Source organism: Arvicanthis niloticus, chromosome 13 (assembly GCF_011762505.2).
Source record: "Arvicanthis niloticus isolate mArvNil1 chromosome 13, mArvNil1.pat.X, whole genome shotgun sequence".
Classification (NCBI taxonomy): domain Eukaryota; kingdom Metazoa; phylum Chordata; class Mammalia; order Rodentia; family Muridae; genus Arvicanthis; species Arvicanthis niloticus.
In genome coordinates, this window is record NC_047670.1 from 6,387,288 (window position 1) to 6,411,261 (window position 23,974).

A 23,974-nucleotide genomic window follows, 5' to 3' on the forward strand; every position below is an offset into this window, starting at 1 on the left:
TCTTGGCACCCAGTAACTTTTTTTCTTGATCTTTCTTCATAGGCATAATACTAGACACTGGTGCTTAGCCCATGCGGTGACGCCCTTTGGATGATATGTATGTAGAGTGACGTGGTGCACATTCTTCGGCTTTTATCTTTCCATTCATTGTTACATTTTTGTTTCATGAAAACTCTTGCATGTGGCTGTGTTTAACTAATTTTCCCTGTGGTAAAGATGACTGTGTGATAAATCATTCATATTTTCTATTGCTGATGAATGTTGTTTTATTTTGTTTTCTTTTTATTTTCTGAATTTGAACTGTCAATAACAATTCATAATATTTTTCTATGTCTCTCCTCTGTTTACAGCCCGACATTCCTTTTTCAGGTAGTTAGGTTGTAACTTTTTTTTCCATTCTAAAACCTGAGAACAATGGCTCTACCCTCATCAGGAATAAAAAAAAAATGTAAATGTCACAGAGAACAAATGTATAATGTGTAAAATATCAGATTATAACCATATAGCCGAACCTAGTAAATGATGAGAAAGTTATAAAATTAGCCATAAGCTGTAAATAACCATAGAAGTGATAATGAGAGGAACACATTTAAAAGAGGTTTGTGAAGATGTGCCAACAAACATTCCAAGCAGAGGGGATACGGCAAGAACACAAAGGAAAGGAGAGTAGGTACAGAAACCTGTGCCAGACTCACTTGGGCAGGTGCATAGAAGAGACTCAGTAATCTACTCAATGTATTTTATTTAGCATCTAAAAGATAAAGGCTCAAGGCAATTTTAATACAATGGGCAACGAAGGAGGCCAAATCTGGCTTCTGGAACCTTATAAATGAGAGGGAACATAACAAACCACTAGTTACATATTGAAAATGAAAAATCAAGCCTGGGACAAATGCTTTGGAAAAGACACTCAATGCGTATAAAGAATGAGACAACTGTGTATGGTTAAGGAAAGAAAGATTTCCTAAACAAATATTAGTGACAGCTGGGAGGTAGAAATGGGCTAGCCACAGCAGAAAAGAAAAGAAAATGGCTGTGCAAGGGGCCAGGCGACCAGGTGCAGAGTGCTGAGGCTTAAGGAGATACCAAGGAAAAGGTAGACTGAGCCAACATTTAAAATATGTTAAATGCCAGACAAAGACATCCCATCTTAGAGATCTTGAGTTCAGTGTAGGTGTTTACTGTGTTGTATTTAATACTATATCAAATATAGAATAGTACCTCAAATGTAGGAGATGTTCAGATTGCTTGCTGAATTGACCCAAGAACAGATTTTATTGTGCAGATAATAGAATCCAAAGCAGGGCTTGGGTGGGGCAAGAAGAATGGAGGGCAGAGTCAAGTAAATTATAAGATCTGGTTAGAGCTAATAAAAAAAACTTACATAGTAAGTGTTGCTAAAGGAGATGTCTGCTGTCCTGAGGGACGGAACTGTACCTGCTCCTTCCAAAAGCCTTGCAAGATGAAGGGGTGACTGAAGTATATGTTGAAAGTAGAGTAGGGGCCAAGGTTTTCCTAAAAGTACTTGATAAGGACCAATTGTAACCAATTGCACAGTTTCTTTCTTTTTTTTTTTTTTTTTTTTTTTTTTTGGTTTTTCGAGACAGGGTTTCTCTGTGTAGTCCTGGCTGTCCTGGAACTCACTCTGTAGACCAGGCTGGCCTCGAACTCAGAAATCTGCCTGCCTCTGCCTCCCAAGTGCTGGGATTAAAGGCGTGCGCCACCACTGCCGGGCAATTGCACAGTTTCTTACAGCCATCCCTAATCCTATAATTGGACCCCAGGAGGTGGGTGGTAGCTATCTTTATTGACAAGCATGTTGTGGATGGCCCCGGCCTTGTATTTTGATATTAATTCCCCTTTCCTGTGAAGGGCTGCAGAGGAGGTGTGAGTCATGTGAGTGATTTCTAGTGAACTTTCTGCCCATCTTAATTTGTAAAATAAAGGCTGGAGCCAGAGATTGGGCAGAGGAAGGGGAGATGGAGAAATAAAGGCTGGAGAGAGAAGAGAGACAGGGAGGACTGGAGGAAGACGACACCGGAAAGGATGACTGGGAAGCAGGAGGTAGAAGGACAGATGCAGGGTCTGGAAAATCCTTAAGTTATAAGGCTGTTATGAGAGCTCCAAGAGCTGAAAAAAAAATGTTCTGATTGTACAGAGGAGATAATATTTACCACCTATTTAGAGCATTCAATCACGGTAAAACAGAATATCTGCTGTTGCTTGACTCCATCAACATTTAAAAAAACTTAAGTTCTTAGAGTCAAGAAATTGCAAGGGCTGGGGAGGTAGCTCGGTGAGAAAAGTGTTTGCTGTCCAAGCATGTGGGGCTATGTTCAAACATCCGGCATGCACTGAAAAAGTATGGTGTGTGGCAATCATATCTACTTTACTTTCTAGTAGAGTATTTGGGGACTCTTAAGTCACACGGGAGGCTATTCACGTTCCAGTCATGAGTGAAGTTGATTGTCACCCTTTCACTCTGAATGGTGTCGGTGTCTTGCCAGTGGAATGGCATCCCTTCCTACCCCATCTACAAGGCAAGGCCTCCCCTTAGATCCCGTGAAGAGGCTCATCACATATCCTTCATCCATGTCCCAGGAGCTTGCCTTGGCAGTGTGAAATGAGTATGCACTCTCCAAACCAAGGAGCCCTGTGCACTTTAGTTACCTGTGTTTTTTTCCTACTAGAACTGTAACAAATAAGAAAAGAAAAAGAAACCTTTACAATAAAAAAACAAAAACCTAACGCTTTCACTGGGAGGGCATTTACTTCAAACAAAGTCATCAAGACAATAGTAACCAGTGTCCAGGTATGTCACTTGACTCTTACAGTGTTGGCTCCTGGGATTATAGTTACTTAAGAAAACAAGAAACCTTCGTGAGGGCGATCTCAATTTCGGAGACTCAGTGTAGAGAACAACGGGTGCAGGAACTGGGTTTTTCTCAGTCTTGAGAGCGGGAACCTCAACTACAGTAACTGAGTTCCACAAAGTCTCTTCCCTTTCTGGAGAGCTCTGCACCCTCCACGAAGCTCATTAGCATCTTCGATTCCGGTCATCACCTAGGCTCCGCCTCTCCCGTGGCCCCGCCCTGCTTGCTCGCCTCGCCCCACCGGGAGTCCCGCCCCACCAAACCGTGGGTCCCGCCCCACAAACGCCCCGCCTCGCCCTACCCAAGGCCCCGCCCACCCACCAGGACGCTCCGCCCGCCTCACCAGGACGCCCCGCCCCGGGCCCCGCCTTCTCCGGCTGGCTGACGTAGCAGCGCTGCCCCACCCCCTGCCCTTGCGGCTGGAAAGATGGCGGAGTTGGACATTGGGCAGCACTGCCAGGTGCAGCACTGCCGGCAGCGAGGTGACGCTGGACGCCCCATTTTCGTCCGCGGGAGACGTGGGCCGGGTTCTGACGGCCGGGGCGGTGGCGGCGGGTGAGGGAGGACGCGGGGCGCGAGCCGCCTTCCAGGGTGACGGTGGCGGTGCTTTGCTGTGCCTCAGTTGAGGGGTGACACTTGTGGCCCCTTGGTTTCCACGCAGATCCTGTAAGCACACCCTGCAGACTCCTCGGGGTGCCCAAAGCGCCGTGCTCAGGAAGCCTTGGTCGGGACTCCAGTTCCCCTCGGTCCTCACCACTGCGACCGTGGCGCATCCACTGTCCCAGGCTTTTTCTTCATTACATTTTATTTTGTATTTTTCTGTCAGACGAATGAGTTGAACAGCTTCGGTTTTTAACTATGTGTTCTCAGGTTTTTAGAAGTCTTGGGGTTTTTAATATTCACCTAAGTTGCTAGTGGCAGATTAGTAAACCGCTTATTAGGAAGGTTTAATAAATATTCTGGTGATGGTCCCTCCACTGAACAGAGACCTTGTCGTAAACATAGACCCTGGTGGTATGCATCAAGCTTCAGGGTGTTAGACTCACAGACTGCTCAGTCTTTGCCTCCTGGATTGCACTCCAGATGTGTATAGAGGTTTCATTCTGCTGCAGTCAGTTCCTAGTTTGGCCTGGATTTCTGCAGTAAGTGATGCCTGTAGTAAGCAAAAGCAAGACAGGACTATATATATATATTATATATATTATATATATTATATATATTATATATATTATATATATTATATATATTATATATATTATATATATTATATTATATATATTATATATTATATATATTATATATATTATATATTATATATATTATATATATTATATATTATATATATATGTATATGTATATATACACAACACACAATAATAAAAATAAGTCTAAAAAATATAAGAATTCTGCAGATTATGTGTTTGAGTTTGCATATTGACGCATATATCTAATTTCTTAGTATGAAACTGAAGCTCACAGTATTATGCTTCGTTTAATAATGATAGTGATAGTTTAGTAGGCACTTCTTACTTGAGGGAAACATTATTTGGGCCCTTAGTCAGCAAGCATGATTACATGATTACCTAGGGCGTCCCTCTTGTTTATGTACAACCTCTTTGCATTTTGGATTAAGACACCTACAGGGCAACATCTTTTCTAGACTATTATAGTTTTCTGTAAAGGACTGAGCAGTACCTTCTGGTTTTCACTGTGAAAGTAGTATGAGTGGGTATACCTAGCTTCATGTGGCTAACTTGCTGCAATTTATATATGAGATGTATTGAAGTCAGTTAGAAAGTGGTTGAGTCAGGTATGGGGGCTCACACTGTATTTCCAGCACTCTTGAGTTTGAAAAGGGGGGGGGGGGACCAGGGCATCAGCAGTTTAGAGGCCAGCCTTGGTCATATGAGACCTGTGTCAAACAGAAAATAACACAAAAAATAAGTGATTGTTTTTAATAATTAATTCCTATAACTGAGGATTGATTCTCGTGTGAACTTTCCAACGTATATGTAATAGACAGCATTAGGATGAACTAATAAGGAATTACAGATATAAATGAGATTGATATATACACATATATCTATGTGTGAGAGCCATAAACATACATACAGCATGTGCTCCATGTGTATCTGTGGCTTTATCATTAGGTAATCTACTTACTATTGCTAGATTGATGTTAAATGGAGTCAGAATTAAAACGCAGAATTTTGATACCACATGCAGACCTTCTGCAGCATACTGTTGTAAAAGGCAACACCTAGTAAATCTTGGAAACAAAACAACAGAGAAAAATGCCACCTTTTTAAAAAAAAAAAAAAAAAACCAAAGTTACTGAGTAACATCTACCTCTCATTGATTTAGCCACTTAGAATTGAAGATTGGGTAGTTTTTGTTTAATAAGGATTACACAGTAACTTGATACACAGGGACATTAGAAAGAAAAATTTTCTTAGAGTTGGTCAGTAGATTTTTTTGCTTAAGAAAACTAAAGATCAGATACTAACCAGTACCTACCATATTTTCCTCCAATTTTAGATTTTCTTCCATTTGTGTGTGATGGTTGTTCAGGAATATTTTGGTAAGTTACATTTTTATGTAGGATTTGAAAATAATTTTGGTGTTTGTCAATATGGAGTTAATTCTGAGAATTATGATTTAAAGAGAGTTGTAACTTTAGCCATTGACAGCTAATATTCAGTGTTGTAATCATTTGTGGGAAAGGCGGGCTGACCAGTCACAGGCTCTAATTGGCTACACATGTATGTCTTTAAGCATTAAGTTTCCAGAGATGAATTCATAAATGTGGATTTTAAGATTTTGTGTCATAATTACAGTGAGGATAATACCCATAATTTAAAGAATATAGCTTCTAAAAATCCAACCATGATTATTCTTTGTATTTTTGTAAACATACGTTAAGTGTCCAACCTCTAATGTTCTAAAAATAGATAGTCCATGTTATTTGAACACAGAACTTGCAAATATGACCTGGGTTCCACTAGAGGATTTGGGAAGGTCATGCCTTGACTTTACATCCCTTCATTAACTGATTCCTTTCCGGAGAAACTGTGAGATCCCTCGTTTGCATGCACTTTAAAGCACTCCCAGAACTCCATAAACTAGAACGGTGCATTGCTTATACTCAATTGCAGGTGAGCACTTATGGTTAAAACATCTGAGACTGTAGATGCCCCTTCTGTGGTTTCAGCTTGTTCTTAAACAGAAGTCACTAATGTAGTGTGCATGATGCACCTGAAGGATGTGAGAGGTTAAAACAGCCTGACTTACTTCACTTATCATTAAATATATTAGCTGATTACATTTAAACAAACATTTTTTTTTTAATTATTTAAGCCTTGAACACAGAAGCAAGGACTCTCATGGTTGTCCCGAGGTACGTTTATTTTCTCTTATCTGACATAATTTACATATTTGTATTCATGAACTTTGTTTTAAAATTTGATTAGATTTAAAGCTACTTAGTACACTAGACATGACGTTCAGAATCTTTTGCTAATTTTTTTTTTTTTAGTTTAAGGAAAATTTGCTCTCCTTGGTATTTACATGTTTATCCTCATAATTTCCATTCCTAACACTCCTCACCACGCTAAGCTATGTGTTTATGACACACGCTGTCCTCACTGTGGACGTCAGACTGTCCTTACAGCTCACTGCCCCATCGGTGTAGGGCTCGTTTTCACTGGTGTCTGGGGATAGAATTCTGTGGCAGTAAAGTTTTCAGACCTGTCAGTCTTAGACCACCACAAGCAAATCCTTAATCCAACAAAATAAAATATAATTTTACCTTTAAGTCATTATTGCAAATTTGGAAGAAAATTTAAGTTTTGAGTTATAATAGATGCTCCTGCTATTTATTATGTGAAGGATTTTCCTGTGGTTACAGATTTTAAGTAATCATTTTCTTAGATCTTCTTAACTCTAAGAATCTACTTATTCCATGCTCAATAATATGGATAATCTGTTTATTTTTTCCCCTTCAAAAAAAAAAAAAAAAAAAAAACCCTTGTGTTCTGATGTAACATTTTGTGATAATAAAAATTTCTATGTAGCATGAGAAATAGTTTACAATTTTGAAAACTGCTTCATGATACATATGTGATTTTTAAGGGTTCTGTCTCCTAAATAGGTCTTTATTTCCTAAAACTGGCATAAGAAGTAGGTATAGCTCCCCATTTGAGGGTTGATGAGTTAACTATGTGGACATATTTCTATAGAGGCATCTCTGTGTGCTGCTGTTACAAACCAGAGAGTAAAACTTTAGGCAATAAACTGGGCGCAGTGGTTCATCCTTGTCATCCTAGCTCTCAAGAGGCAGAATAGAAAGACTGCAAATTCAGAGCCCCTGAGGTATTACAAAGTAAGGACGGGGGAGGGGGAGGGAGGGAGGATAATCATTCTACTTTAACTGAAGACATAATTAGAACACATTAGAGAAGTTAATGAACTTGAACTGGAATGCTATGGATGCTGCCTTCTATCACTGGCTTTTGTGCTGTTTTACATAGGAACCATAGCGCCACTTCCCCCTCTTGTGGTTCTAGGTCAATGTAATTAAGGAGAGACCGAAGACAGATGAACACAAATCTTACTCATGCTCGTTCAAGGACTGTACAGAAGTAGAGCTTGTGGCAGTCATCTGTCCTTACTGTGAGAAGAACTTTTGCCTAAGGTAATCACTAAGCCATGCAAGCTTCGTGTATCTGTTTAGCTGTATATAATTCATGAACCAGAGCCAGCTCTCTGATCCTTGTAGACACCGTCATCAGTCGGATCACGAGTGTGTAAAGCTGGAGATCCCAAAGCCCCGAATGGCTGCCACACAGAAACTTGTCAGAGACATTGTTGGTGAGTCCCACAAGCTTCCATGGCTGCTTTTCTTCCTGGAGCACATTGGTCACTCTCCAACTCCTGCCCCTCACATCTCATCCCCAATATAGAGGCTTTGCTCACGGCCCCAGTGTAAGAACTTGCATTCTGTTCTAAAATGTTACTATTTATTTATCTTTAAATTCTGTGGATGGTGTTTTGCCTGTGTGTATGGCTGTGCACCACTTGCATGCCTGCTGCCCTTGGAAGCCAAAGAGGGTGTCAGATGCCCCGGGACTGCAGTTACATACAGCTGTAAGCCATGTTAGTGCTAGGAGTTGAACTCAGGTCCTCTGGAAAAGCAGTCAGTACTCTTAACAGCTGAACCATCTCTACACTCCCAAGAACTTGCATTTTGATGAATTCTTGTTAAAGTATTTTGTACAAAGCCTTCCTGACCAGTGAAAATCCGGACATGGTAAGGTTCCCATGGAGTAGTCTCATTTGTTGGGAGCAGAGATGTGTTGATTGAGTGTTAACAGTTGTAGTAGGTATGTTGATGAGGCTGGCATGGTGGACTGCTTTGTCTACAGAATACGTTCTACTAAGTTGTTTTGTGAATGCTGCTGACCGAGACAGAGCTCGGCTGTGATTTAGCGTAGCTTCTCTGGCAATGCATTAGTTTAGTAGAACTTTTTTATTCCATATTAAGGGTGGTGCCCTTGTTCAAACCTAAAGTGTTACATAAAAGGGTCAATGGTTGCTTTAGATTAAACAGGACAAGCCAGAAAGAAGCATGTGCCTGTGGACTCTGTGAGGTAGAAGTTGTTAAGATCGACGACCATCAATGATGTAAATATACTACTGTGTAATCTGTGTATGCTGAAGGCCATAATGGTTAAGCCGGGCTTGGTGCTGTACTTCTTTCAGCCCACTGGAGCCCGGTGGGGCTCAGTACCAATGTTATATCAGGAGGCCTTGTCTCAAAATGAGAAAAAAAGAGGAAAAGGAAGGAAGGAAGGAAACAAAATCTGGAAACTGTATCAGGAAAGTCTTACTTGTTTATACTTTTTCCTTAGATGCCAAGACAGGAGGGGCAGCAAGTAAGGGACGGAAAGTCGCGAAAAGCAGCGGAACAGCCGCCAAGGTGGCGCTGATGAAGCTAAAGATGCATGCTGACGGGGACAAGTCTCTGCCTCAGGTGAAAGGGCAAATGTGTTCAATGTCCCTGCGTTCTCCTGTCTCTTCCTCTCTTTTACTGAGTACCACTTAACCCTCATACTGCGAAAGATCACGTGCTGTCTCATCTGTATCATCCTCCTGCATGCACTTTTCCACTTTATAGAGATGCGGTGAGCCATGAATGTCCTTCGTCACCATTTCCCCCACTTTGCATCATGGTTTTAATATTTTTCTGTGTTAAGATTTTTCTGTATGCTTTAGTTCATTCAGAATATACATTTTTTCTATAGCCTACTTTATTTTTCTAAATAATCCCAGATTATTCAGTGCATTGTTTTTAACAAATGTTTCTCCTGTGAAGGTGCTTGTGTTTAAGGAGGAGAGCTTCTCAACTCAGTATCTTTAGAATTCGACACTCAGGAGACTGACATAGGAGATCAGGAGTTCAAGGTCAACTGAGCAACAGAGTGAGCACCAGGTAGCCTGGAAAAAACTCAGAATGTACAAGCATACTTAGTTACCTGCCTTACTACAGATTCACTAATTAACTTTTAGCCATTGTATGTGTCCCAGTTTGCTTCTCTGTTGCTGTGATAAAACAATGACCAAAACCAACTGGGGAGGAGGAAGGTTTATTTCAGCTTCTGCTTTACAGTCCATCATTGAGGGAAGTCGGGGCGTGAACTCAGGGGGAACCATAGAGGAACACTGCTCATCGGCTTGCTGCCCCTGCCTTGCTCTGCACCTGCCTTGCTCAGCCTGATTTCTTACACAGCTCAGAACAGCTCCCTGCTTAGGAATGACGTGCCCATATGGGGCTAGGTCCTTCTCCGTCAGTCAGCAATCTAGAAAACGCTATACAGACATGCCAACAGGCCAGTCTGATCGATGCAGTTCTCAGTTGAGGCTTTTTTCCAGGTGTCTCTAGTTACTGTAAAGTCAACAAAAAACTAACCAGCACAATATGTTATATTCTGTCTTATATATGTATGTGTGTGTGCATATACATATACATATATTTAAAAATGTCTAGTGGTCAGGGCTATAAATGAAGTAAAATGGGTTTCAGGTAGATTATGTTGCTATCTATGTGGTTTATGTCCCATTGCTTAATAGAAAAGACCCTCAAGTGTCTATGTGGCTTATCTCCAATTGTTAAATAGAAAAGACCCTCAAGAATACCTGTACTGCTGACATGTCCTTTGAAGTGAGCATCATATTCCAGGGAATATGTGATGTTTGCGGTTTTCCTATGATGAATGTTGATTCTGTCTCCTCTTAGGGCCATTGTGGTGTTGGATTGTTTTCTTTCAGATAGGTTCTTGTGTAGTTCAGGCTGTCCCAGGAGTCTATAGTTCCTCTCTGTTCTGCTTTACGCTGCCCTCTAGATGACTCTCAAATCCATAGTCATTAATTAAGCCTTTCTATTGAGGATGATAGGAATTTATCTGATTTGAGTTTCTTATTTTAGAAGTCATATTTTTAGCTTTTATATTTCTTCTTGGATATTTGCATCTTCTTTTATTTCCATTTGTTTTATAACACGTTTCTTTTGTAGGTAATATCACATAATGTATCTCACGGTGCATCCCAACAACTTTGTGTCTTTATATTTCTGTTCTGTTCATTGCTTCTTTTTTAGTTGCTTCAAATTTTTAGTGTACTGATTCTACGACTTCATCTTGGCTTTGAGTAGCTTAGCTTCTGCTTCCCCGCAGTTCCCTTCTTGGATCCATGGATGGAACACACACACACACACACACACACACACACACACACACACACACGCACACACGCACACAGAGCTTATTTTTAATATGCTTTTTAGCTCAATGGTTGGGCACTTCTAAGCCTCCCGCAGCTAACCTTCCCTCCAACCTCTAAATCTGCCCTCAAATTAGTTGCCCAGTTACCTTCTCCTTGCTCAGCACCCTAAATCTGCCCTCATCTTAGTTTCGTTTCTAATCTCCCGCTTGTTACTCCAGGCCCAGTCAGGGAAGTGGCCAATGCCCCCCACCCCCACTACCCCCCATCTCACCTGGCCAGTGGCTCTCTCTCCCTCTGGAGCATGGCAGATTTCTTTCTTCCTCCTGTCTCCTAGCCTGCAGGAACATGGAAGTCCCGCCTCTTCTGCTCATCCATTGGCCACTAGCATCTTTATTGATCGACCAAGAGCCAATTGAGGAACAGGACCTTCAGGGTTTGCACACAGATTCCCAATCAAAGCATCAGAACCATCCTACAGGGGTTCTTGTGTTTTTCTGGGTCCTGACTTCCCAGTTTTTCCCTCCGTTCTCACCCAGAGCACCATCCATCCAAAGGAGCTGAGTGAGCTATGTGCTAGGGAGGCCTGAGGCTGCTGCAGTCGCAGCCATGGAGCTGGACGAGCTCGCTGTGCTTCTGTGCCTTTCTCTGTACTGATGTGTTTGAGCAGTTTCCAGGCCAGCGCTCCACACTCAGTTCCTTGGCCAGAATCTGTAGACCCTAGTCTCCCTAAAATCGGTACTTAAGAAAAAATAAAATGTAAAGCGGCTGGTAGGATATGGTGCCCAAGCCCCATGCCAGCCTCTCCTTGGAGGCCGTGTCCCCAGCAGCCCTGGCCTTGTTGACTTCAACTCAGCTGCCATTCAAGCGCGCTCTCTCTCTCTCTCTCTCTCTCTCTCTCTCTCTCTCTCTCTTCCCCCTCTTTCTCACTCTCTCTCTAATAAATATATATATAACTTTTTGTTGTTATTTACTATTTAGAAACCGGGTCTCCAAGGCTGTTTTTATATTTACAAACTCAGAAACCTCCTGCCTCAGCCTCCTCCTGTTGGTCCGTTTTTGATCCTAGACATATTTTTAGAGTCTGGGAGTTTTAGTTTTCTCTTCCAGCCTGTTCCTATTTCTTTCCTTTTGGAACAGGGACTGCAGGTTTCAGACATGAACCAAAGCTTAGGTTTGCACTGCTTCTCTTTTTCTTTGAATGCTTTTTAGCTATGATATATCTCACTGACCCTCAGCAAATCTAAATTCCTTTCTGATCAGACAGGAATTGTTTTGACTGTATTATTTCTTAAGATAACTTCGATTATTTTGTGACATTTCCATTAGAGACACTTCACTTAGAGCATTCTTATTGTTCAGGACTTGACCTGTGAAGATGCCTCCCTAATGCAGTGTTTAGGAATCAGGGATTATTCTAGTCCCACTTATTTTTTAATAAAGATAATTAGATAAGAAAATGCAACTGAAGACGACAGGTAAGGCTCAGCTTGTGCTACAGAAGCTGTTTCTGAAACCCTGTTGTATTGATAAACTATCTTTCTGGGGCTTTTTTGTACTTAGTTTTTCACTTTCTTTGGTCTCAAAAATCTTGATACTTCTGATACGTCTTTTATGTCTTTCACATAAAAACAAGTGTTTTGCATCAAGAAGCCTTGTCTCGAAAGTGACAGGACCTTGATTCCAAGGAGTACAGTTGAAACAAGTTTGTTTCCTTACAGAACAAAACAGAGGGAGCATGTTTAGGGGTTCTGGTGTTGTTAAGTGAGCCATCATCAGTCTTCTTGATTTCTCTCTGTTCGTGTTGAACTTACTCTTAACTCGGAAGTGGGTGGGAGATACGAGGGAAGCCGACAGTCCAGGTCTGAATCTCTGCAACTCAACACAGAGATGGAGGAGGTGCTGTGCACCCAGTCCCTGAGCATAAAAGGGCCGTGCGGCCTGGTCACACAGATGACCTGGCTAGGGTCTTGAGTCTTTGGAACATGCAGTTAGGTGGGCTACATGATAGGTTTTTCTCACTAAAACTGATGTCATAGGGTTAGTCTACGTTGACCAAAAGAAGAGTCAAGGCACCATTAGCTCAATAAGGAATGCCTCCTCGTGTGTCTGATCTATGTGGTACTCTTGCTTACACAGACAGAAAGAACATACTTCCAGGTATACTTACCAAAGGGGAGCAGAGAGAAGAGCAAAGCCATGTTCTTCTGCCTGCGGTGGAGCATTGGGAAGGTCGTAGATGTCGCAGCTTCTCTAGCTAATCTCAGGAACGAAAACAACAGGCTGACAGCGAAGGTAATGTCCGGTGACGGCTTTTCCTTCAAGTTTTGGGATATGTCAGCAAGTGTGTCCTTTACCCTGTGTGCCTTGTTTCCTCACCAGAAGCTGAGGCTGTGTCATGTCCCTTCCGGAGAAGCCTTGCCTTTGGATCACACATTGGAGAGGTGGATCACGAAGGAAGAGTGCCCCTTATATAACGGAGGAGATGTGATTTTGGAATACCTTAATGATGAAGAACAGTTCTTAAAAAATGTTGACTCCTACTTAGAATAGTCATTCAAGGATCCAAGCCAGCACCATCCTTACAAGCAGAAATCATTCCAAATAGACAGACAGTTTCTTTTACTACAGATACTTTCTAAAAAATCTCAAAGTTGCTGTCTTAAAATTTGTTTCCATTAGGTCATAATTTACAGCAGTAGTTTTTCTACTAAGTTCCATGTTTTGTGTTTTAAAGTTTAACTATGTATTGATAGTTATTAGCAAAGTATTATTATTAGTATTTTTATGTTTCTGGGTTAGGCTGTAGAAATGTCAGCAAAAGTGTCTTTCCTGTTAGACTAATGCCAGCCGTTGACTGGCTGCTGTGTCATGTTCTGTACCTTTACTCTGAGATCCCACTCACACAACACCCACTTTTTTGTGATTTCTATTGCATTCTACGGCAGAGGAAGACACAGATGGCAGATTATAGCAGACTCTTGATGGGGTCTTACAAGTGGTACTTGCCATCATTGTTTAAAGCAAGTCCTATGATGAAGCTTAATATTATGGGGCCAGAACACATAGCCTTACCGTATACCTAAATCGTGATGTATGGATTGCAGAATCTTGCAAATCCTCTCACTCAGTCGTCCAGGCATTGGATGAGACACCATATACCTAAGAAGGGAAAGTTATTTTTTTGGTATCATGTAATTGTACTGGATATATTTCTGGTAAGGAATTTTCTCCAGTAGGATTAATCTTTTTGTTGGCATGAATGTATTACAGATGAGAACAGCAAAGGAATAGACTGACTTTGTTACAGTCTGGCTTGCTGTACCAAAGCAAGACAATTGTAGGGATGATATTTAAAAAATGGCACCCAGTCCAGCTTGTTCCCGGGCAGCCACCATGTTCCCACTGCTCCTCGGCTCTGACTGGGGCTCTGGCTAGCTAGATGCACAGGCCCTGGCACCCATGAGACACCAGCATGTAGGATGGCACTGCCAATCTACCACACTGCATCCACAAAGCTCACCTGAACCCCCAGACAATACCCACCATCCTTGCAGTACCTGGTAGAAATGAGACTCTTAAAGCTTAATGGTTATCTAAAGGATTTATATATTTAGAAATGCTCAATCAACAAGATGCCCACACAATTAGAGTTGTTACCCAATATCTAACCTTTTGATAGAAGTTGCTACCCGGGACAGCTTTCTTCATGGTCCATAGCCTCCTTCTCCTCCCCTTCCTTTTTTCCTCCCCTCCCCTTCCTTTCTTTTTCTCCCAGCTCCACCTCCTCTTCTACTGCCTAATCACTGAGCTCCACTGTGAATCCTGCTACAGACAATTATTGCATTTTATCTATAAATTGAAATAAGTCCTCTTGGGGAATGCTTTCTGTCTATACCTGAGGAGAATGAACGTTTTCTGTCTATACTGGATGAAGGACTGACTATACACACTGGGGAAGGAAAGCTGTAACCCTGCCCCTTTCTGTACCAATTTTCACAGTAGTGGGTTAATTAAAGAGTAAACTTGCTTTTATCAGAGTTTCTTGCTTTTATCGGTCTCTAAATTCATTCCATTGTAGTTACCTGTGTACCTACTTGAAACATCAGTGTCTGATTGCCAGTGTGGGAACAAGAAGAACACTTAGGTAGCAGATAAACTCGGAACTGACGGATGAGTTGTAAGTCGAGTTGCGAGTGAACGAATGAGCAGAGCTGTGCTCCAATCGCTGTTCACTGAAGATTGTCAAACCGGAGTCAGAGGCTTTTAAAAGCCCATATACCAGATTTGTTTTGTTTTTTGTTTTGTTGTTGTTGTTTTGTTTTGTTTTTTTGAGATACCTAAAGTTTTAATACCAACCAGGTGTCACAATTCTGGGACAGAGTAGGTGGCCATCACATATAATTGAATGAAAATTAAATATGCCAGAAAAATAATACCTCCTGAGAAGATGGCAGGTGACACCCAGGAAGGTTGAAAAATGTCTTCTCTCAGTGATCAGACAAAAAAGACAAGGCAATCCAGAGAGGAATCTACCATAGTGGGTACACCATCCATAAGCTAGCCCAGGTTCTAGGTGATGGAGCCCACAGGGCTGGAGGATGCCAGGATGAACACCCTTGGTACTGAGGACTGGCAGCTAAGGCATGTATAACCTAAAGAGAACAAGGTGTGGGTGGAATCTCAGTCCACCTCTAACTCCCTGTGTCCAAATAAATACTCTGAAAGCAGCAATCTCAGGTCTCCAGTTAAGTGTGCCTAATGAAATGGTAGGGTCACACTGTCCCCACCCTACCTGGTGGTGTCACTTGATGCATGTGAAACTACAAAGCATAGGAGAGGAATGTGGATGAACCATTGAAATAATACTTTGATACTAACAAGCACCAATCTAAACAAGGAAATACATGAGAAAACTGGATAATAGGATTTGTCCTAGCTACATTTATTAGGGTTTTGTTCTGAAGTTCTCAGAAGATAGGTGTGATGATTTGTATAAGCTTGGCCCCGGGAGCGGCACTATTAGGAGGTGTGGCCTTGTTGGAGTAGATGTGTCACTGTGGGTGTGTACATTAAGACCCTCATCCTAGCTGCCTGGAAACCAGTATTCTGCTAGCAACCTTCAGATGAACCTGTAGAACCCTCAGCTCCTCCTGCACCATGTCTGCCTGGATGCTGCCATGTTCCTGCCTTGATGATAATGGACTGAACCTCTGAACCTGTAAGCCAGCCCCAATTAAATGTTGTCCTTATAAGACTTGCCTTGGTCATGGTGTCTTCACAACAGTAAAACCCTAACTAAGACAATGGGTTAGGAGAACCTGAAAGAGAAAAACAATAAACAAACAAAAACTCTAGATAAAGTGCTTGGGAGAAAAGCATACACTGTTTTATTTTTTTCAGTTACATTATTTAGTTTTGGTGTGTGTGTGGTCAGAGGACAACTTGTGGGAGTTGGTTCTTTCCTACTATGTGTTCTGGGGATCAAAGTCAAATGTTCACCTTGGCAGCAGGTGCCCTTACCCATTGGGATATCTCACTTTCTCACTTGGCTCTTTATTCATTCGACAAGCATATACTATGTACCCCAGGCTGGCCTTTAACAAGCATGTACTATGTACCCCAGTCTGGCCTTTAACAAGCATATACTATGTACCCCAGGCTGGCCTTTAACAAGCATGTACTATGTACCCCAGGCTGGCCTTAACCATGTGACATTCCAGCTTAGCCTTCCCAGACTCAGATGTTTTGTCACTTTAAAGTTTTTTGGGAAGCAGACTGTGGTGGCACACTAGGGGCAGAAGCAGGTGGAGCTTGAGTTCAGAACCAACTGAATCTACAAAGTGAGATCCAGGACAGCCAGGGCCTTACAGTTAGACTCCGTCTAAGCGGGGTGGGCGGGTTCCTTGGGATTTAACTGGTGTCACTGAGCAAAGTAGTCCAATTCCCTGTTCTCACCACTGATTAATGTGTCTTAATGTCCTACATGGAAATAAATTCATGATACTGAATCTACCTACCATATTTGAAAAATTAACCTACAAGAACAGCCTTAAAAAAAAATCTGTCCAATTGTGAAAACACCATGATGAAGCTCGTTATGTTGTACTATAACACCCGGATACACACACAGACACACAGACACACACAGACACACAGACACACACAGACACACAGACACACACACACAGACACACAGACACACACACAGACACACACACAGACACACACACATACAGACACACACACAGACACACACATACAGACACACACACAGACACACACACACAGACACACAGACACACACACAGACACACACACAGACACACACACAGACACACACACAGACACACACACACACACACAGACACACACACAGACACACACACAGACACACAGACACACACACACACACAGACACACACATACAGACACACACACAGACACACAGACACACATACAGACACACACACAGACACACAGACACAGACACACATATACAGACACACACACAGACACACATATACAGACACACACATACAGACACACACACAGACACACAGACACACATATACAGACACACACATACAGACAGACACACAGACACACATATACAGACACACACAGAGACACACACATACAGACACACACACAGACACACACATACAGACACACACACAGACACACACATACAGACACACAGACACACATACACAGACACACATACACAGACACACACACAGACACACATATACAGACACACATACACAGACACACATACACAGACACACACACAGACACACACATACAGACACACACAGAGACACACACACAGACACACATATACAGACACACATATACAGACACACACACAGACACACATACACAGACACACATATACAGACACACACATACAGACACACACACAGACACACATACACAGACACACATATACAGACACACATACACAGACACACATATACAGACACACACATACAGACACACACAGAGACACACACACAGACACACATACACAGACACACATACACAGACACACACACAGACACACACATACAGACACACACACAGACACACACATACAGACACACACACAGACACACAGACACACACATACAGACACACATACACAGACACACATATACAGACACACACACAGACACACACATACAGACACACACACAGACACACATATACACACACACACACAGACACACATACACAGACATACACACAGACAAAGACACACATACACACCCAGACACATATACACACAGACAAAACTAGAATAGCCATTTGTAGTAGTGGTAGTGGAGGGTTTATTTGTTTTAGTTTTTATTGTCTGGCATCCTCTCATTTGGGAAATTGAGTCTGTAGGTTGCTTTCCCTCATCCATGGAAGCTGAGACACAGTTGGGTCAGTTAACCACTTGCCCATGACCCCAGCTGTGCATAGTGAGTCATGTTACATTCAAATTAAGGTCAGTACCTTTCCACCATCAAATTCCAATTGCCCAGTCACAGCAGCCACTTACTGGGCTATATCTTTGACCACCTTATGTTCTCAAGTTACCTGGTAACCCTACATGACATTTTCCTACTTACAGACACCAAGGATAGTCTGTTTGTTTTGCCCAGTAGAATTGCTCCAGAACCCTAGAATTGTTAGCATCAAGGGTTCTCTCAAGGCCAGCCAGCACAGCTAATGACGGCAGCCACATGACTAACCTGGGTCACTGTGGCTCTGACTTTAGAGGCCCAGTGTTATAGGAGTGATTAGGGTACAAAGGGCACCTGCTTCAATTTCTGATTTTTTTGTGTTGCTGAACAAGGAATTGGACTAGGAATGGACACAGGGATGCTGACAGGAAAAGATAGTTTATTAAGAAGTTGTTTCCCAAGGTGGAAGTGGACCAAGAGAAAGGTTAGAAGTTCAGTGGTGCGTGTTCAGAGCAGATTGGCACATTTGTCACTACAGTATAACTTCCATCAGACCAGAGTCAAAACGGCCTAACCTTGTGCTGATGTGACAGGAGAGAATGTGTAGAATGTGGTGGGGAGGGGGACACATTTATTTGTTGGTTGTTTGCCTTGGTAGGAAGGGGCTTCCAGTCTTTCAGCTAACTGGCTTCTTTCATGTGCCAATTCACACTACTTCTGTTTTCCTTGCTCCCTCTCCTCACACCCTTCCCTCTCCCTGTCCTCCTTCCCACCTCCTCCTTTTCCTCTCTCCCCACCACACACTCTCCTGTCACACCAACATGTAGTTAGGCCATTTGACTCTGACTTGATGGAATAGTCATACTGATCCCCAAGTTATGGTATCTGTCGTAGGAGTTTTGTTTGTTCGTTTTGTTCCCCCTGGCTGCTTTTATTTTATTATTTTCCTGAGGACCAAAGACACCCAAAAAGTAATAATTCCAAGTGTTTATCCCCAGGTAATAAGGAACTCAGGAAGAGAGATTAGGTTTCTGTTTGTGATAAGTGACACCTGTTAAATGCAAGGGCTTATTTTTATGTTTTCTTAACTACAAGTTAAACTGGTTGTGGCGCTTGCTCACTGGGTAGCTTTATACTGGTTGAAGTACAACAGTCCCTCCTTCTGGACCTTGACCAACCAAACCCAACTGTTACCTAACTTACATTTAGGCCGTCAGTGACTGAAGACTGTAGGAAGAATGCTCTTTTGCTTTTTAATAACACTGGTTTAGCACACATGGTTTGTTTAAACTTTCAAAATGTCTGGCAAACTTTTTATGATTCTACTTTTGTTGGTGACCCCAGGCAAAGCGAGGATGTCATTTCTCAGTTTTCTGAATATACAAAATACAGAAGTGCTGTCGTTGACAGAGGCAGAAGAAACTGTCATTGTAAGGTCCAGCTATAAAGATAAACGGCCTCACTCCAGCTACCTCCTTGTGAAGTCAGAGGATCCGAAAGTGCTGCAGGTGGTGAATGTGACCAAGACCTCCCTGGGTGTCACAGACTTTACCATCAACCTGAAGACTTTCCCAGGAGAGACAAATCTGACTGTGCAGCTCTGGGAGTCTAAAGGTAGGCAAGCAACACTCATTGAAGAGATAAAGAATGTCAGAGTGAGAGTGTTCAGACAGACGAAGGACAGCCTCTTTCAGGCACCAATCCATGTCAATAGCTACATCTTCCTGCTTGTCTTATCGATGATCCTTTTAAATAAATGTGCCTTTGGCTGCAAGATTGAATTTCAGGTGCTTCAAACCGTGTGGAAGAGACCTCTGCCAATACTTCTTGGGGTGGCTATACAGTTTTTTCTTATGCCATTCTGTGGCTTTCTCTTGTCTCAGATTTTGAGCTTGTCTAAGGCACAAGCTTTTGGATTTGTAATGACCTGTACGTGCCCAGGAGGAGGTGGGGGCTATGTCTTTGCTTTCCTTCTGGAAGGGGATGTCACTTTGGCTATTTTGATGACTTGCATGTCAACATCCCTGGCCCTCATCATGATGCCTGTCAACTCACACTTATACAGTCAGCTCCTGGGGTTAGCAGGTGTATTTCATGTTCCTGTCTTAAAGACTGTATCTACTCTTCTTTTCATACTTATGCCAGTATCAATTGGTGTAGTCATTAAGCACAGAATGCCTGAAAAAGCAGTTTATTTACAGAGAGTAGTGAGGCCTCTGAGTTTGACTTTAATGTTCTTAGGGGTCTACTTGGCTTTCAGGATGGGACTTGTATTTCTGAGAATGGCTAACCTAGAGGTGTTTCTTCTGGGGCTTCTGGTTCCTGCACTGGGCTTTTTGTTTGGCTATTCCTTTGCTAAAGTCTACCTGCTGCCTCTTCCTGTTTGCAAAACGGTGGCTATCGAAAGTGGGATGTTGAATAGTTTCTTAGCGCTGGCCATCATTCAGCTTTCCTTTTCCCAGCCCAAGGCTTATGAAGCCTCTGTAGCTCCATTTACAGTAGCCATGTGTTCTGGCTGTGAAATGTTACTGCTTGTTCTGGTCTACAAGGTTAAGAGAAGGCCATTCCTTAGTACAGAAAATGAAAAAACTCCTCTAGTTTAAAACTACAGCACTCTTAATTCTTGACCTGGCTGAAGTACTGTGAGAGCTTCAAACTACACATGCACTAAAGTTACCTTCAAGCTGGCTAAAAGCTTGACATGGTGTTAATATGTGTGTGCGTGTGTGTATGTGTGTGTAATATATAGATGTGTATAACATGTTACATATGTGCACACGTGTGTGTGTGTTATACATTACCCATACTAAGCACCTTATAACTGACACAGTATACATTGAGAAGGGGGATTAAGATACCTTTGCAGTGTCTTAGTTTGGTAATGATTTTATAATGAGGGACACCAATGGGGATAAGCAGTGAATCTTTACATCCTTAAGTCTCTAAGGAAAGAGTGTCCTTACAAAGGAGCTGTAAATGCTGACTCAGTGAATGGGCATGCAGATTCATAACCACTAGCTCATCAGAAGCAGTGTGTCTTGAGTAAACACAGAAGCTCTGTTTACACAGCCGCATGTGCTTCTGACTTCTGTACCCCCTCCACTCCACCCCACCCCTCCCCAAAGGCACTGGCACTCAGGGGAAGAGACACCTCTCCTCCCCCACCCATCCTTTCTTTAAACCATTATTGCAGTTTTCTCTGATGTCTGCACCAGCCTCCTCCCCATTCCCACTACTATTGAGTTGGTATTGCTGCTTCCCCAAACCTTTCCAAACCAGCCTCGGCTTCTTCTAGCTCTGGTCAGTCATATTAATCTTATAACAGTCTAACTTGGATTCCATAATTTCCCTGCAAAGAAGCCTGTTTGCTATGTCCAGAAAGCATTGGTAAAGCATTGGTAAAGCATTTATGAGCCTCTGCTGTGAGTTTAATACAGTTTTCTAGTTTGTTTCCTACCACTTCTTGACATTTAAGTCTTTGCTTGCCGTTTTATGGTTTTCTTTTGACTCACATTTTGGCTTGGCCTAAGGCACAGGATTATATTTTTTGTATTATTATTTTTTGTATTGTTCAGGTCTCTGCTTCTGTGTGGAGCAGTTGCACTGCCTCTTGGATACACCTGTGTAGGCCAGCCTGACAGCTTTACAGCAGTTTCTGTTCTTTTACTCTCCTTCCTCATCTTTAAACATGAAACCCATTTTTACTTTTTCTATCATGCCAGCATTCCATATGCTTATTCAAACAGGTTTTTACAGCTCAAGCTAGGACCCAAATGAAGACTGTGCTTCAACACAATTGATTATTCTTTGGCCAGGAGCGTGTAGTTCAGTAATAGAGTGCTTGTCTGGTGTGTTGTAGGTTGGATTCTAACACTGCAAAACTAAATCATGCATTAAAACAAAACAAACAAACAAAACCCTCCATATGTGCTTCACTGGATATATTTTTACATCGTCAAAAATGTATAACTGAAAAATTTCATACATTTTTTTAGTGCCTAAGTCCAGTCTGTATTCTTGTCCAAAGACAATGTGGCTATTAAGCCTAACAAACAAACAAACAAACAAACAAAAACAAAGCCCAAAAGACCCCATTCTTAAGGATATGCCTTTCCCTATTTGCCTAGTTCCCTGTTGTTGGAGACAAAATAATTTTCCCACAGTCCAGTTCCCTTATTTTAAAAGATGGAGATAATGTCAACTCCATTAGATTGCCCTGGGAATCACATAAACCATACATCCGCTGTGCTTGCATATCAGAGTACAGAGTTGACTCTTATTATTGCTTTGTCCAAGTTTAAGCTGTCAACACTGACAGATACATGCTGGTGGTCTGAAATATCAACTCCAAGCTATGTTTGGAGCCTAAACCTAAAGGTTTAACGTATTTCTGCCAATGTTCTTGCCTATAGAGTTTCAGGCTGATATAAAACATCCAAATCTGTTCTTTCTCATGTCACTAAGTCCAGTGTACAAAACCATGATTTATAAAAGACCTGATGCAGTGCTGGTGGATGTCTATCCTGACAGAAAAGCAATGGTTGCCTCCCTGGAACATTTGACTCCTTTAAACAGAAATGCCCATTCAGAGGCTCAAAATATAAGCACACTTACATAATACAAACATATTGAGGAATTCTTAATGAACATAATTTGCCAATCGAAAGACAGGCATCTCCCTTTCTAGTTGTGCTTTATGGCAACTGAGAATGTGTCAGGTCAGCTTTCAAATCTGTACAACACAGAGTTCCACAGAGGCTTTGTGGGATAGATTTATGCATCATTAAAATGTATTAAATCAAATAAGGATTAAAGTTATCCACATACCTTGCTTTTAAGAGCAAGAGGGATGCCAGGCAGAGGGATTGCCATGAGTTTGAACCTAGCCTAGTGTAGTAAGTGAGTTCCAGGACAGCCTACCTCAATTAATCAAGTAATAAAGAAAGAAAGAAAGAAAGAGAGAGAGAGAGAGAGAGAGAGAGAGAGAGAGAGAGAGAGAGAAGAAAAGAAAGAACGAATGAACTGATGGGCTAGGTTTTAAATCTTGTTTTTAGTTTTAAGTTTGTAGGTCTTAGGAGTGATAAGTCCACTCTGCTATTCACAGAATAACAATCCTGTGATAATATATATTCTTATGACCCAGAACCTGTTAACACTACAGAGAATGTTAACTATTTTGACCAGTGTTTGCAACTCCTACCTATGTTCCATCAATCATGAAATCATATTGAATAGCATGGAGATAGACTCTACTCCTGAGTAGCTCACCTGATTTGTGTAGACTCTTATCATTTTAATCTTAGTCAATAATTAATTCTTCAGTGGGCTTTGAGAGACCACACAGGTTTTAGCATTTGCTTAAGTCAGTAGAACAGAGCCCCTCCTGCCCCAGTGTCTGTGTGTATGTGTGTTTGTCTGTGTACATACTGTGTGTGCTTAACATTTTTCTGTCATCTCAGAGTTTTCTTCTTGTCATGTATGCGGGTTTCTACAGCCATCAGAACCAGCCTCCACACACTCAGCAACAAAGTTTATGACACCAGCTTGCAGGGCTCCTTTAACGGAATCAGAACATCAGACTCCTTTGTGCACTTGGCAGGAGAATGGACTGTGCTGAAAAACCTGAGTTACCTAAAGAAGCAGCAGAGGCTGCAATAAATCCCTGGAGACCTGCTCATCTGATGGAAGAAGCTAGCAACAGTTTTAATGTAAAAACATCTGATATCTGTTCCCCCATGTCTCCTGCTTCCCTCATCTCTCAATGCTCACTGCTTTGTCAGTGGAAACACTTCACTCATAAAAGGCTTAAAGATGATGTTTCTTTAAATGCCTAGATAATTCCATTTGGTCAAATATTCATGCCTGTCA

General features: G+C 41.9%; 2 protein-coding genes across 4 annotated transcripts; both read left to right on the forward strand.

The window, feature by feature from the left end:
• The first annotated feature begins 3,255 nt into the window (after positions 1-3,255).
• Zfand1 (zinc finger AN1-type containing 1) lies at positions 3,256-14,684 on the forward strand. Of its 3 annotated transcripts, none has more exons than XM_034517520.2 (8): positions 3,256-3,333; positions 5,412-5,454; positions 6,231-6,270; positions 7,439-7,566; positions 7,651-7,742; positions 8,783-8,904; positions 12,789-12,944; positions 13,032-14,684. In XM_034517520.2, exons 5-8 carry the CDS (start codon positions 7,706-7,708, stop codon positions 13,200-13,202), a joined length of 486 nt encoding a protein of 161 aa, XP_034373411.1. In that variant the 5' UTR covers positions 3,256-3,333; positions 5,412-5,454; positions 6,231-6,270; positions 7,439-7,566; positions 7,651-7,705; the 3' UTR covers positions 13,203-14,684. The 3 variants fall into 3 exon arrangements, with proteins under 3 accessions (XP_034373411.1, XP_034373410.1, XP_076767334.1); XM_034517519.2 differs by having other exon boundaries at positions 3,259-3,355; XM_076911219.1 differs by having other exon boundaries at positions 3,289-3,428.
• A 4,599-nt stretch (positions 14,685-19,283) lies between these two features.
• Slc10a5 (solute carrier family 10 member 5) lies at positions 19,284-20,854 on the forward strand. Its single transcript, XM_034515938.2, has one exon. It carries the CDS (start codon positions 19,405-19,407, stop codon positions 20,707-20,709), a length of 1,305 nt encoding a protein of 434 aa, XP_034371829.1. The 5' UTR covers positions 19,284-19,404; the 3' UTR covers positions 20,710-20,854.
• Positions 20,855-23,974: the final 3,120 nt, after the last annotated feature.

What these genes read in the sequence shown, in the direction of transcription:
- Slc10a5 (XM_034515938.2), top strand. Translation starts at nt 19,405, where the DNA reads ATGTCTGGCAAACTTTTTATGATTCTACTTTTGTTGGTGACCCCAGGC.
- Zfand1 (XM_034517519.2), top strand. Translation starts at nt 3,301, where the DNA reads ATGGCGGAGTTGGACATTGGGCAGCACTGCCAGGTGCAGCACTGCCGG. An exon ending in GGTTGTTCAGGAATATTTTG is followed by an intron (nt 5,455 to 6,230) that starts GTAAGTTACATT and finishes TAATTATTTAAG; the next exon opens with CCTTGAACACAGAAGCAAGG. An exon ending in ACTCTCATGGTTGTCCCGAG is followed by an intron (nt 6,271 to 7,438) that starts GTACGTTTATTT and finishes TTGTGGTTCTAG; the next exon opens with GTCAATGTAATTAAGGAGAG.